The sequence below is a fragment of the Chrysochloris asiatica genome, unplaced genomic scaffold (genome assembly GCF_000296735.1).
Source record: "Chrysochloris asiatica unplaced genomic scaffold, ChrAsi1.0 scaffold00366, whole genome shotgun sequence".
Lineage (NCBI taxonomy): Eukaryota > Metazoa > Chordata > Mammalia > Afrosoricida > Chrysochloridae > Chrysochloris > Chrysochloris asiatica.
Window position 1 is genome coordinate 923,730 of NW_006408884.1, and position 16,762 is coordinate 940,491.

Genomic DNA, 16,762 nt, shown 5'->3' on the forward strand with positions numbered 1-16,762 from the left:
CTGCCAAAAGAACCAATAGATCTGTTTTGGAAGACGTGCAACCAAAGTTCTCCTTAGAGGCCAAACTTTGTCTCTCATACTTTGGAAATTTTGTCAGGAGGGAACAGTTGCTGGAGAAGGATATCATGTTTGGTAAGGTGGAGGGTCAGAGAAAAAGAGGAAGACCCCCAACAAGATGGATTGACCAGGTGGCAGCATTGATGGACTCAAGTGTGGCAGTGGTAGTGAGGTTGGCCCGGGATCAGACATCGTTTCATTCTGCTGTGCATGGGTTCGCTATGAGTCGGTTCCGACTCGATGGCACCTAACAACAACAACAATGAGTAGGATATCTATCTTTATGTATTACATTTCATTTTTGACAACTTCCAGTTTTCCTAAATTGATACATCATAAATTTCATGTTTCTGTTATTAATTGGTGTTTGCAGCTGTTTCTCCTAATTTTGAGTTACACTCTATCATCAAATTATGGTCCCAAAATTTTTACCCCATTTGCATTATCATGGTCAACTCTACTTTGAGGCAGCAGTTCCACCCCAGTCATATTTTGAGTGCCTTCCATCCTGAGGGGCTCATCTTCTAGCACTTTATCTGACAATGTTCTGGTGCTATTCATAATGTTTTTATTTTCCATCATATGTCTGATAATATCCCACTGCTATTTATAAAGTTTTAAGTAACTAACCTTTAGTAATAGTCTTCCTTCCTTTTTCCCTTGTCTGTCTTAGGTAACTGCCCTGAAACCTGTGCTCCATGGGTGACTTTGCTGGTATTTTAAATACTGGTGGCATATCTTTTAGAATCACTGCAACATGCAAGTCACCATCGTAAGGCAAAATGACAAATGAGTAGCAGAATTCTCTAGTCTTCCTTATTCATTGTTCATCTTTAATATGCACATGTGACAATTGTAAACACCTTGGATTGGCTTTGTTGTTGTTAAGTGCTGTCAAATTTGTTCCAACCCATCCATAGTGACCCTGTATAGGGATTCTGAGGAGAAGCTGGTGAGTTTGAACTGCCAACCTTGTAGTTCAAATGGCTTTTCAGTCAGCACATTAACCCACAGTGCCACACCAGGACTGGACTGACTTATTGTTGTTGTCATTAAGTCCCACCAAATCGGTTCCAATGCATAGCACCATTGTATATGGTTTCCGAGGAGTGGTTGGTGAATTTGAACCACCGGCCTTGTGGTTCAAACTGACTTTGCAGTCCAGCACATTAACACACAGTGCCACACCAGGATCTAAATCATCAAAGTAACTTTCTTCGTTTCAAGTTTTTAAAGCAAATTTGTCCAGTACAATATCATTTGATATCTCATCTGTTGCTACTATTGGCATTGATTATGGATTCATATGAAATATAACCTTGAAATCTTCATACTTTTCTCCATTTTAAAGTGTTGCTTATTCATCCAACTTGAGAACTTTTATTTTGTATTTCATCTTCATCAGTAACTGTTTCAAGTCCTTTGTTATCTGTATATCTCTAATTATGAATGAGCCTTATTCCAATCCTGATGTCACCTCATTCATATTGCCCTTCCATGGGCTGTTTCAGTACCAATCTCTCACAACTATTCAAACCCAAGTCTGTCATGGATTATCTCATAGGCAGAATCCTGGCTGATTTGTAAATTATTTGCCACATAATTCACTGTCATTTCTATACGACAGGATCATTTCATGAGCATGCTCAGTGTTGTCATCAGCCATAGATGAGGGTAGGTGTTCCAATATAAGTGCAATGTGGATAATTTTTGACTCACACTCATAAATTCAAATCTCTCAAAAAATTGATGCTGTACTGTGGCACTCACTCATCTATGCCAAGAAATTTGGAAGACAACTACCTGGACAAACAATAGGAAGAGATCCATATTTGTACTTATTCTAAAGAAAGTTGTCCTAACCAAATGTGGAAATCATCAGACCATATCATTTATATTAAATGAAGTAAAATTTCCTAAAGATAATTTAATAATGGCTGCAAAAGTTCTCTGAGAAGGAACAGCCAGATGTTCAAGCTAGATTCAGAGGAAGCTGTGGAAAGAGGAATATCATTGTTGACAAAAGATGGATCTTGGCTGAAAGTAGAGATTATCTGAAAGGTATTTGTGTGGGCTTTATTGATTTTTCAATGGCTTTCTTCTGGTGAATCATTACAAGTTATGAATAACATTTCAAAGAAGGGACATTCCAGAACATTTATTGTGCTCATAAGGAACCTGTATTTACATCAAGAGACAGTCATTCCGGCCATACAAAGGAACTGTGAATGGTTTGAAATCAGGAAAGTTGTGTGCCCGGTTTGTACTCTTTTACCATACTTCAGTTTTTATGCTGATCAAATAAATCGAAAAGTTGGATTACATGAAGAAGACTGTAGCATCATGGTTTGAGGAAAACTCATTAACAACTTATGTTATGCAGATGATACAACCTTGCTTGCCAGAAGTAATGAGCACTTGAAAAATATTGATGAGGATCAAAGACCACAGCCTTCAATATGAGTTGCACTTCAGCATAAGGAAAACTAAAATTCTCACCACTGGAGCAACAAATAACATCAGGATAAATGGAGAAAAGATTGAAGTTGTCAAAGACATAATTCTGCTAGGATCCACAATCTATACTCATGAAGTAGCAGTCAAGAAATCAAAAGACATATTGCATTAGACAAAACTGCTGTACAAGACCTGTTTAAAGTGTTAAGAGCAAAGATCTCAGTTTGAAGACTAAGGTGCATCTGACCTTAGTTTTCAATAATCTATATGAATATGGCAGTTTGACAGTGATTAAGGAATACTATAGAAGTATTGGTACACTTGAGTTATGGTGTTGAAGAAATATCTTAATAGTAAAATGGACTGACAGAACAACAAACATATCTGTGTTGAAGGAGTACAACTAGAGTGCACTGAAGAAGTTAGGATTGTGAGACTCTCTCTCATCCTTCAAACATATTGTCAGGAGGGACCAGCACCTGGACTGAGGCATTATACTTGGTAAAGTGGGATGGATTGGCAGTGTCAGCACATTTGAACTCAATCATGACAATGATTGTGTGGCTGTCACAGGCCTGGGCAATGTTTCATTCTGTTGTGCATAGGACAGCTATGAGTTGGAACCAACCTGACAACACCGAGCAACAACAAACAGCATGGACAGTGAACAAGAGGAAATCCCCAACGAGATGGATTTATATAGTGACAGAAGCAAATGGCTTAAGTAACAATCATTGTGATGATGTAGCAGGACTAGTTATTGTTTCGTTCAGTTGGGCTTAGGGTAGCTATGAGTCAGAACCGACTTGACAGCATGTAAACAAAAGTTTGACAGGTACTGTTGTCTCTAATAAGCACACAACCGCAATATTTGTTTGAACTGTTTTGACGTTTGAATCTCAGTGGATCGAACTCATCAGCCACTCTTCAGAAACCCTATATATTTAATAACAATGATCTTTCAACTTTCTTAATGACTTCCCTGTATTCCTACTGTCTTATGATAATTATTTGTTTTTACTGTTTTCTTGACATAGTTATATGCCGTTAAATTTTTTAAAAATGTACCAAAAGAGATGAAGTATCATTTGCAAGAGTAGGTTATAAAATACTCTGACTTGCATTTTGCTGGCACATTGATTCCCTCATCTTGTTAAAAACTGTTGCCATGGTGAAAACTACCCTATCGGGATGCTCATGTGATAAAGAACTGAAGATAGCCTTAGAACAACACTGCCACCCTTAATCCAACAGCCCACAAGGAACTGAATCCTGCCAACAACCAGTAAGTGAATGTAGGATCAAATCTTCCATAGTTGAACTTTTAGGTGTCTGAAAACCTTGCTGATAATTTGATTGTAGCCTGACCAGTTGAAGAGCATGGAAGTGGACATGTCCTTGTCTAACTCTTAGGAACAAAGCCACAGACTGTGATTTGGAGTGTGAGAGTTCTGGACTTGACTCCAAAGTTGGTGATCATTTATTGTCTGACACTTTCCTAGAAAAAGACACACCTCTCCACCCTCACATATCGATATCTATTATGTAGACAAATACACTTAATCTGCAGGATTACTGAGAGAATTAAATAGTTTAATATATAAAAAGCTAGTCAAATAATTTAAATTTATTCTGCTATTATTTATTAGGATTTTGAAAAGTTAAATATTCTCTTTTCCTGTTTTATGAGAATACAATTTCATGGCTCACTATTTAGCACTAAGGCAGAGGGAAAAATTCTGGAAATCCAGCTAAAAATATATATTTCTTTCCATTTTATGTCTGCATCATTGAATGGCAACACTGTTTTTTAAGAAACATGACCTCTTCCAAAGTCTCCCAGGAGTATATATGAAAGTATACTTAAATTTGTAGTCCCTGGAATTCAACATACTTTGCATAATTAGAAGTAAATACACTTCAGTACTTCGGTCAATTTCTAGTTAGACCTGAACTGCGAGTTCCTTCATAACAGACATCTATCATACTTAGCCCTACCATGGGATTTAGAGTCAGTTAGCATTGTAAGGGATAAACTCAGAGTTTGGCATTCTGTCCATATAAAAATGGTATCACTTAATTTATGAAGTCTTAGTATGGCATTGTAGGATCAGCAATGGATTATAATCACAAGGTTGGTGGTTCGAATGCACCAGCTGATCCTCAGAAACCCTATACAGGGTTATTATATGTTGGAGCTGACTTGACAGCATTTAACAACAAAAACAGCAATTAAATTAAACCTTCAAATAATTCTACATGAATCATAACATTAAGCAAAGACTGTATGATCTCACTTACATGACATTAGAAAATATGTAGAAATAAAAACTGTTACGATAGGTGGTGAGAAGGGAGAAAAGAGGAGCTTTTACAAAGAGGGCTGAATTTATGTAAACAGTAGCACAATATTTTGGAAAATTATAGCTGTAGTGAGAACCTAACTAAAAAAATGTAACCCATATGATTGAATTATACGTGCAGAAATTGCTGAATTGATTAATTTTGTGCATATTTACATCACAATAAATAATGTTATTTATTTAAAAATATAATCTAATTCATAATTGTATGCTTAATTAAAACACCTACTCAAATACAGCATTTGCTAATAAGTAGTTTAATCCATAATAAATATAACCAAAGTAACCAAGGGCAACTAGAAAACTAAAATAAACAAGAAAAGAATTGTATCATGTACCATCCATTTATTGTATAATGATCTCAAATGTTTCAAGGAGTTAATGTAACTATTTGTTACTGTTTTGTTATCTTTAGTTAATGACATTTATTATAGTGACACATACAGAAAATTAAAACATTTATAAACATCTGCTTGTTGAAAGTTTGTGATAATTTGAATGAAGTAGATTTTTGGAGAGTCAGTCTTTTTTTAATATTCTCAAGGTTAATATCATATAAATGGCAAAGCAGTAATGCAAAATAGAATTATTAAGAGTCTAATGAAATTATTTGGACCTTTAACTATAGCAACACTGATTAATGACTGCTTTTTAATTAATTGGAAGTTGTTCAATCATTGTACCATTTCATTTCGCCTGAGAGTTTTTATAGAAAGGTCAGGGACAAAACATATGCTAGTTCAATCTGCAATAAGGTATACTTACATAGTTTTGTTCTTCTTGGCAGGGCAAGTGTAAGCTATTTATTTCACATTCATTCAGTATGATGATAGTTCTCGGCTCAACTGACTAGTTTGATCAATGAAGACAATCTTAGGTGTTAGAATTAAATAAAGTTTACTTTTAAACTCTCAGCATACAAACAAAATAAAAGCCCACAAAAGCTATTCTTAGTGCAAAGTTTTTTAATTACCATGTTATCTGCTTGCCTTTTTATTGTTTTATGAGATGGAAGTCATATTGATAAATAGCATTTTCTCAACTATAATACTTTGAGGTCTCTGAGGTCCACACAGTGATCTTCAGAACGTGTTGTTTTGTGCTGTTGGGTTAGTTCCAACTCATACTGGCACTTTATATGGGACCAAGGTGCAATTGGTGGGTTTGAACCAATGGCCTTGCAGTTAGCAATCTAGTGTTTTACTACAGTGTGAAACCATGACTCTAGAATGTATATATGGGAATAGATCTTTTGGGAATAAGCTTTTGATATCATTCTTAGATTGTGCATACATTTGGATTTTTTTATGTTTCAATTGCAGTTGTGCCTATATCTCTGGTAGAGCCAATACACCTTATTAAAATCTGTACATCACACCAAAACAAAACAAAACCAACTGTCACTTAGTCTGATTCAACCCATAATGACCCTACACAGGGTTTCTGACATTATAACAAATCTTCACAGGAGTAAACAGTCTCATCTTCCTGTTGAGTTGCTGGTGAGCTTGAACTGCCAACCTGGATTTAGTAGCCCAGTGCCTAACTCACTGCACCAAGAGTTGCCAGATTTGTATCTATGTAAAAAGTACAATGACTTGCAGTGATAGTTAGCATGTGCACCAGTTATATTGATAGTCAACACAGTTTTCCCTAAATTTAAAAATCCTGAACTTCCAAGAATCAACAACACTGGCTTTTATTGTAAAGGTACATGTTACCCTTCCATCTTCTTGCAGCTGTGATTGGAGCCTCTGAACCTTGCTCTTATGAGCAACTTCGTACCTTGGTGCTGGCTTTAATGGCAAGGAAATGATTATAATGTTCCATTGCTTCCCACTGCTTTATTTTGACCACTTTAAAATAAGTTTTTTCTCCTCCCTATAGATGGTGAACTCTCCTTGTCCCCAAGGCTGAGCAAGCACTCAATGGTGAGTATCCCTCTTTATCAGCTAATAAGCTGATCACAGTGAGTCACATTTTCTTTTTCAGAGTCCAGGGTCTTTCACTTCCCTTTGCCTAACTGCCTGCCCCTCCTTGCTTCTGCATTGTCATTGTTGTTGTTGCTAACGACCTTCAAATCGGTTCCAAATGATAGCGACCCTGTATAGAAAGTTTCCGACAAGTGGCTGGTGAACTTGAACAGCCAACTTGTGGTTCAAACTGACTTTGCAGTTCAGTGCATTATCCCAGAACACCACAGGACCACAGCACTTCTAAATACACTTTCTATAAAATAAAATTATTTTTCTATTTGGATTTGATACACTTGAAGGTTTCTACTGTAAGAGCGTTCTCCCTATTGAAGTAGCTTTCTTATGAATGAAATCTCTTCATATTAAATGCAGATGTTTTTACTGACACAGACATAGCAACTCACTGAGAGAAAGAGACCATAACTTCAAAGCCCAATCTACAAGACTATCTGCAGGCATTCATTTCAATTTAAGGGGCTGGAATCTACAGGTATGGACTTCAAAGAAATATGGAACTGGTTTGTGTGCATATTCATCAGAAGATTTAGATTCAATTAGACAACTTTCTACAAAATACTCTTTCATTGTGGAATTTTTGAGAGCCTACCAATGATGGCATTTAACAACTACCAGTGATTAGTTGTCATTGGCTTATTATATCCAAGCCAGAGGAGTAAATATAACACGATTGACTGAGTTCTTGTTGTTAGTGCCATCACGTTGGCTCTGACTGGGTACAACCCTATGCACAACAGAAGGAAACACTGCTTGGTCCGGTGCCATCCTTACAACTGGTGTTATACAAACTGTTGCTCGAGCTTACTATTTATTATAGTCACTGCGTCAAACTATCTCATTGAATATCTTACTCTTTATTAAACCCCATAATTCTGATAATTATTTTCACTCTTCTTACCAAAGATATTAGAAAACTATTATTACATTATACTAACAATTCTGACTGAAGACATTATTTTAAAATTAGCTTGAAGAGAATGATAGATTACATATGCATATGTAACAGGTGTGAGAAGTAAGAAATTTGCCCTTTCCCCCAATAAAACAATAAAAAATGGAGTCTTAGAAAAACAACTGGCATTTAGTGGGGGGATTTCTCTAGTTAAGGGAGACAGGTACTATGTTCTCATGATAATATGTAGGATTAAACAGCCATTTTGATGATTTTTTTCTCCTGATTAGAAGTAACAAGGAAGAAAGATTTGAAAGGTGATGGCACCATAAAAAAAGTTGTCATCAAATGAATCAGTTTAGCACAGTACAGGTAATTTCATCAGGGACAAGTAAACACAGTAGAAAGGTTTTGATAATGAAAAAAATATATTATTCACTCACCCAAAAAGGCTGCCTTCTAAGCAAAGGACACCAGGAACTAATGTGGGCATTATTCAGTCTATAGTTCAACTTATTAACTGTCCATGGAAGACAAACATGACACTGTTCTCAAAAAGATTTCCTGTCCTGGAAACCTTACAGAATATCAACATAATCACCTCTATGTAATGGGTTTGGTTTGAGATTTGACCCACGCCCTTGTATTTTCATTTGCCTCACATGGAGTCCTGGTGTCGCACTGTGTGTTAATGCGCCAGAGTGCAAAGCCATTTGAACTGCAAGGTTGGCGGTTCAAACTCACTAGCTGCTCCTTAGAAACCCTATACAGGGTCACTATGGGTCGGAATCAACTCAACAACACTCAATAACAACAACATATGGACAAAAGGCTGGACGATGAATAGGGAAGACCAAAAAAGAATTGATGTCTTTGCATTATGCTATAGGTTAAGATTGTTAAATGTATCATGGGCTGCCTGAATGTCTAATAAATCTATCATGAAAGTAGTACAGTCAGAGTACTACTTAAAAGCGAGGATGACACAGAATGTATACATTCAAAGAAGAAAAGAGTTAGCATCTGGACTTTTATATTTCCTGCCAGTCTATTTTAATAGTAGAAATAGTGGTGATCAATGAAACATTATATGCAGTATGATAAGAGAGATTTATGCATTTTTATTTTCTTTCCACCTTTCCAATTCAATATACTGGAGAATCCACTGTTAAGATATGTGTGTGTTTCTGTGTATAGGGGGCAGAATTGTTTCAGATACAGAGACCTCCAGCATTTTTTCCAGTCCGTTCATTGAGACAGTTCCAGTTTATGTTGTCATTTAGTAATTTTCATTGGTTACAGTGATTTTTTTGCCATGTAATAAATGATAATAAAATGTAGTAGCTTAAAATAATGACTCTTTTGGTATATCTAATGATTTTGTGAATAATCATGCAGACGAGTTTTATGGGGTTGTAATACAACTGGCATTAATGAAAGATTCTTTGAGGAGTGCACTAAATGGAGTTCTACTAGAGGTTCCAGTGGTCTTCTGGTGTGGTATTATAGGTCAGTAGTTTAAACCTACCAGCTGCTCTTTGAAAGCCTTATACAAGGTCTTCATGAGTTGGAACTGACTCAATGGAACCTAACAACAAAATAAGAGGTTCCAAGATAATTTCTCTCACATATCCGCTACACAGGCAAGGATGGTTGTAAGAGTGAGCTCAAGGGACTGTCAACCTGAGTTTCTATATGTGGGTCTCCTGGCATGGCACTCTTGGATCAGAGCCCTAAAGGCAAGTGTTTCAATGAACAAGATGGATGCTACATGATCCTTAATGGAGTTAAGTGCTATAAAGTTAGTTTTGATTCTTAACGACCCTATATAGGGTTTCTGAGGATTGACTGGTGGATTTGAACCACTGACCTTGTGGTAAGCAGTTCTGTGCTTATCCTATAGCACCACACCAACACTCCTCCTTTATGTTAAAGTAACTTAGTCATAATGATCTGAAAATCAAGAAACCATTTTAAAATGTCATTGAGGACTGACTAAAAAGATGTCTGACTATTCCTGTTTGGAAGTAATTGTTGAAGATAAACAAACCTGTTTCATATTTACACCCTACTGAGTTGAGACTGTTCAAAAACTCTCAACAGAAATGTTCACAGCTAGCTCTTTTCTGCATTGAAAGGTAAGATTAGCTGCCAAATGTTTATGAATTTGCACCAGATGCACACAAAGAAATAACAAAGAAACGGAATGAAAGATATTCAAAAGGGATTTCCCCAAACCTTTCAAAAGACCATAAACAGAAGCCTAGCAAGCTACACTTCTTTTAAAAACAACTATGTCCCGAGCTAAATGCCACCCCCTCCTCCACCCTGATGCATTATTTTAGAAAGTTATGATAATATCTTTGGTTATCAAGCAACAGCTAAGAATTCTGATTAGAATAAAAGATCTTCTGAACTAAGCAGAAGCCAACACAAGGCATAATTCCTAGCAATCCTTTTGAATTTGAGCAAACCCTTGGAAAAAGCACTTTAAAATAACTCATTATTCCTCAATGATATTTACTTTGAAAATGCATCCTAATGTCAGGATCACAATAGATAGATCATGACAGAATGGGACAAAATGAAACAGAACTCAATTTTTTAAAAAGTCTAGCCTCACTGAACCAGGTTGGAATTGAGTACTACTTGAAACTATTACCTTGAAATATCCATTAAACCTTGAACCAAAGCTAATCCACGTTGTCATTGTTTAAGGAAGTAACACTTAGCATACCAAATAAAGAATAGTAATGATGAGTGTATGTGATAGTTAAGGTTTTGCCTCAACATAACTGAGCCAGTATTCTCAGTGGTTTGACAGTTGAGATGTTATTCCCCATGATGAAAGCTAATATAATATAGTCCACTTTATGATGTGGTATGCTATGAGCAGCCAGTCAATTGAAGGGAAGCATCCTTGAGGGTGCAGTCTGCTTCCAATATGTTAGACATTCAGACAAAGCTTGCTTGCTCTCTGTTGGATATTACATGTGGCTCAGCCTCTAATTTCTGATTCTTTGGACTTGAGTCAGTGGCCTGCTCTGTTGTTGTTGTTAGGTGCCATATAGTCCGTACTGACTCATACCAACCCTCTGTACCAAAGAATTAACACTTACTCTTTTTTCTCCAGTTCACTTTCTCCACTGCTCTAGTGACTGGTCCCTCCTGATAATATGTCTGAGGTGTGAGAGACAAAGTTCGGCCACTCTGCCTCCAAGGAGAACTCTGGCTGCACTTATTCCAACATGGATCTGTTTATTCTTTTGGCAGTCCATGACACTTGCAATAGTCTTCTCCAAGACCATAACTCAAACACATCAATTCTTCAGAGTCTGCCTTCTAACCTGTCAGACCTGTCTGCCTGCCTGCCATCTGACTTTCCACCCTTAGTTTTTCAGCCCTACATCTACATGAGTCAGCCCACCTGTACAACTGAGTAAGGCATTTCCTTAATACAAATCTCTCTTCACATATAAAAATAAACGCCTCACTACCTTTGCTTCTCTAAAGAACCCAGTGTAAAGTATTTGGTACTAAGTGTGGTTCTAGAAAAACAAAATTGTAAGGATAAGCTTTTAAAATTGGCTTTTGTGTCTGTCTAGTTTTAATGGCACTGATATCTAAGAGGGTTCTGCTAATCCATGGTATGAGGTATATTATGAAAAATATCACCATTTATATATCAAGTATTGGTGACAAGTGAGACTCAGGGTGTCCCTAGGAGGGAAATATATGGGAAACCTACTAAATATTTATTTGATCTGTGTAAGCAGAAGAAATCCAGGTCAGGTGAATGATAGCCTAACTTGAATTGCCAGAATACAGTGTCATGGCCTCTCAGTCACTTCCTATATCGGAACCAGTTTACAGACTCTCTTGAATTAAAGAGAGACTGTGTTACTTTGAGGTAGAACCCAATTATTCCACTAAAATTTTATACTGTTCATCTTTTTACAAGAGTGACTGTTCATTGGGGAAATGGAAATAATCAGTGTTTTCAGTGATTAATAGACACTGGTTCTGAATTAACACTAATTTCAAGAGACCCAAAGTATCACTGTGGCCCACCAGTCAGAGTGGGGAGTACAGAGGTCAAGTTATTAATGGAGTCTTATCTAAGGTCTGTCTCACAGTGTGTCCCCTAATTCATCCTGTAGTGATTTCCAAAGTTCCAGAATGGATAATCAGAATAGACATACTCAGCAACTGAAAGAAACACCACATTGAATCCCTGAAATGTGGAATAAAGGCTTTTATTATGATACCAAAAAGTCAATTGGAATAATTTAAACTGCTTTTACCTAGGAAAATAGCAAACCAAACACAATACCACATTCATGAAGGATTGCAGAGATGAATGTAGCATCAGGGATTTGTAGGATGCAGGGTGATGACTCCCATCATATCCTTATTTAACTTACCTATCTGTTCTGTGCTAAAAAACTGATGGATCTTGGAGGATGACAGTAGATTATTATTAATTTAGTCAGGTGTTGACTCCAATTGTAGTTGCTGTTCCAGATCTTGTTTCATTGCTTGAACAAACTAATACATTTCCTAATACCTGACATGCCTTTGTGAGCTGTTCAATGCCTACCTTCTTACCTGCTGGATCTGCCTATCTGCCTGCTTACCAACTAATCTGCCTATCTTGGTTCATCAGCCCTGCAGAAGATGATTCAGAAGCTTTCAGACTGATATCTGACCAACAGACTTGGGACTTTTCCAGTTCTACAACTGAGTGAGTCATTTCCTTGACATACACCTCTCTTTATGTATAGATCTATAACTTTTACTGGTTTTGTTTCTATAGAGAACACAGTCAAAGACACTATGGCCCTCCAGTGTGTGTGTGCGTATATATATATATCAGAAATTGTTGAAATCGGAGTCTAATTTACTGTGGAAACGTTCCCCACAAACACAATAAAATATCATTTAAAAATAAATTCTAGTGAAAAAAGTAAAAGGTAACATTTTATAATGGGTGATTTTTTTATGGACATGAGTTCATTCTGACTGGCCCATGATACTTTCAATAATATATGCAAAGTTTCTATGGGTGACTGAATTTTGATTCCAGTGGAATTTTAAGGTTACAGGATAGAAAGAAATGAGGTCACACAATGAAATGCACTTCTAGATATTCATGTAATCCTGCAAACAGAGCTCATTGGCAGCTATCACAATTTCTCTAGACTTATACTATAAGGAAAAGGAACAGGTTTCTGAGTTTCCCCAGGAGACGACTCAGCTGTCAGTCTAAAAATGAAAAACACCTCAGCAGGGACTCGTTTAGAGTGTTAAATCCAAAGAACTACAGTATAACATTGATTTCATCCATGGCATACTTACTAACTTTACTTGCAATTATGGAGAAATTATACTGCGCAGTGCTTTCTCTGTCTAGTAATTCATTAGTGGCAATAGTTCCGTCAGTTCCATCTATTGTAAAGTAGCTGTCCCCATCACTCTTCCAATCTATGAAGTACCTGTATATGAAAAGAGTAGATGCAAATGTGCAATGATTACACATTAATCAGAATGGCAGTCAGCCTCACTTGACACAGTTCCTTATTTTTTCTCCCTGTAGCTATTACCTACCTTGCAATAAAGCAGAGTGTAAATGACAGCTTCTTTATTGCAAAGTCAGTATGCTCAAGGGGAAACTGGAAATAATGAAAGATTTAGTACTCCTGCTGTTCATATTATTTTAGGGTCTTGACACCTTGAAAGCTCTGCAGAGACTAAAATTCTAAAGCTGACCATGGGTTTCCTTAACCTGCTGAATGTTAAAACATTCCCAAGCAGCAAAAGATTCCTTAAAGGAGGCTGTAGGAAGAACTGATGGGAGTTAGGATTTGAGACTTCTGGAAGCTGCTTAAGCCAGAACAGAGTGGAATCTGTACATTTCTAGGGATAGAAAGATCATATTAAGGAAATGAAGGGGCATTTTTGAAGGTCAATCTGGTGATTGTACAGAAACATTTCCCCTTAAACACATATAAAAGGACCACTGTTGTACTGTTGCTTTATTATGAACAAATTGGAAAAACTTTGTTTAAAAAAACAATTGACCAGAGCTAATGCAAATAATGTAATTTTATCTTCTTTATTAGTCAACACATTTGATAATACTGAACTAGAGAATCTGTGGAAATTGAAAGCAAAAGAGAAATTCCACTTACATAAATCTTTAAGTAAGGTAGGCAGAAGAAGTAAAACAGCTAAAATTGATTTTCAAAAATACATACTTCAGAATATTAACACATGATATTTTGAAAGCATGCCAATTGTGACATATTGTTCTAAATACTTATTGAGTTAATATATCTCCAGGAAAGTTCTGAAAATTAGCTTAATAAATTTCTCAAAGGAAATTAATGGTTCATTTATTTAAATTATCATTGGTACATAGAGACATTAAATAATTGGTCCAAATTCTCATAGCTAGAAAATTTTAGAGCTGTTATTTGAACTGGGTTGTTAATGCTTTCTATAATTATCAGCTAGTCTTATCAATATTAAATTAAACATTTTATGTGAAAGGGATTTGTGAAATATACAGTACAATGCACAATTTATCACTATTAATCTAGTCTGAGGGGCAAAGGCAAAGCATTACAAACAGTTGCTAAAAGTGTATGGCATCCAAATACCCAAGTCAAAGCAAGTGACCAGCTTGTTCATCATGAAAATACAGTGAAGGAATATGTATCTCAAGATAGCAATTTATTATGTAGACAAGTTACTTATTTTATACTGAAACAGTTTGCATGCTAGAACATAACTAATTTGATCTAGCATTTTGGTGCTAGATCAAAACTAACTTACCTATAAAGATGAGATATGTACTTTTTAACTTGGTAAATATTTGATAGCAACAGCTTCCTGAACGAGAGATCTTAGTTTTATAGTACTAGAATGCAAACTGTGCTGTGAATCTGCTTTTTGATGATATCTCTACTGCTGATTGGAGGGATGGCAATGCACTGATTCTTACGATTTGAAAGTAGTATCCTGCCCCAATTGAATGATCTAAAAATTTATAACTAAGTTAAGTTTTTCCCTTTTGAATATTCTTATTTTCTAAATAAGAATGCATCCTTTCACACTTCTCTGGTACCTTTATTCCCCTGGGTGCATGCTTAATTTAAAGAGGAAATTTCAACTATACCTCCTTATTGACTATAGTATTTTTGCAAGAATTGCTGATGTAGACTGACTAGGTTCAACTGTTCTATTGACTAAACATTTGTTCATTGCACACCATGCACTCAACATAGTACTAGGACTGAGACATATACAATTAAGTGAAGTGTGATTCCTGTTATTGAAAACTACAGCTGGAGAAATCTATAAAAACAGAAGATTTCAAAGTCAGCTAACAGATGCCAAAAACTTCAGGAGCTAAAGAAAGAATCACCTAGCTAATACTTAATGGTTAAGGTAAACCTAACATCAAATGATGCTTGATTGGCATATATAGATAGGCTTTATAGGAACTAACTAGTAGAAGGGTAAGGAGTCCATGTATGGTACTATGGGATGAGCACTGGACTGCAAGTTCAGTTTGTAGAGCAAGGTTGGGAGTTTAAACTCCCCAACCAGTACTTGGAAACCCTATACAAGTTCACTAAGAATTGGAACTAACTCAATGGAATTTAACAACAACAACCGCAACATGTAGAAGGATGATGTCAACTTTGGTTGACATATGCAGGGTCTATAGGAGCTATCTAGTACCAGGATGTGAAAGGAAGGAGTGAAAGAGAAGTAATTGGGACAGTTTTAAAACACCTAGTAAGTATATGTGAGAAACTATAAATTGTTAGGAATGAAAAATATCTCATAGGCACAGTAAAAACAAGTACAGTAAGTAATTTGGATGAAGGAGATAAGATTAGATCCTTTAAGTGATTGTTATTGTTGTTGTAAAGTTCCATTGAGTCAGATCCAACCCATAGCAACCCTGTATAGGATTACCAAGATGCAACTGGCGAGCTTGAACCACTAACCTTGCAGTTCAAACAGCTTTGCAGTCTGGTGCATTAACCCACAGCGGCATACCCAAACTCAGGTTATAGATAAAAGGTAGTAGTAGGTAGTAGTTCCACCACTCATCTGTCACCTATGGTGGCATGTGAATTGTTAAGATTCTGAGGGCTATACCACCAGTATTTTTAGTACCAGCAGGGTCACCAATGGTGAACAGGTTTCAATTGAGCTTCCAGTCTGACACACTAGGAAAGAGAGTGAGACTACTTCTGAATATTTACTCATTAAAAACATTATGAACAGCAGTGAAACACTGTCAGCATCAGAATATTGATATTGAAACATAATAAAGAACACCTGGATAGTGTTAGATATAGTGCCGGAAAATGAGCCTGTCCAGTCAGAAAGCACTAAAAATACATTGGGGAAGAGATGCGTCCTTAAAATAACAGTTGACAGTAATGATGTGAATGGAGTAAAGATTCTGGTACCTTCATTTGCTGATGGGTAACAACTCAAAATGAGGAGAAACACATTAATGTACACATCCATTAATAATAAAACATGTAATGTATGAAGTATGAACCTAGGAAAACTGGAAGTTATCCAAAATGGAAAAAAAGGCACATATATATCATTTTCTTAGGCATTAGTGATAAGAAAATAAATGAAATTGGTATTTTTGAATCAGACAACCACATGGAATGCTACATTGAAGAGGAATGGCATCACATTATCATCTTCAAAAAAAGAACATTTCAAGATCTATCTTGAAGAGAAGAGCATGAGATGAATGTGAGACCCTAACCAGAGAAGCAGTAATATGGGAGGTGGCAGCAGAGGTGATGGCCTGAGAGATTGAGCAGCTGAAGACCCTAAAGTCATGGCAAGAGAAGGGCTGTGTGCTGGTGGTCAGGGGACTTGCTTTCAGAATGTGCCCCTTCGTTGCTTAACCAATTATAGATCCCTGCATGAGTTGTTTATTTATTTATTTATTT

At 36.4% G+C, this 16,762-nt stretch overlaps 1 protein-coding gene across 1 annotated transcript in view; it reads right to left on the bottom strand.

The window, feature by feature from the left end:
* Positions 1–16,762, bottom strand: part of CDH12 (cadherin 12, type 2 (N-cadherin 2)) — an 868,078-nt gene that overhangs the window by 42,055 nt on the left and 809,261 nt on the right. Inside the window, exon 8 of the mRNA XM_006876219.1 lies at positions 13,122–13,258. Within this exon, the coding sequence (XP_006876281.1) occupies positions 13,122–13,258 (137 nt within the window). The remainder of the gene's footprint in view (positions 1–13,121; positions 13,259–16,762) is intronic.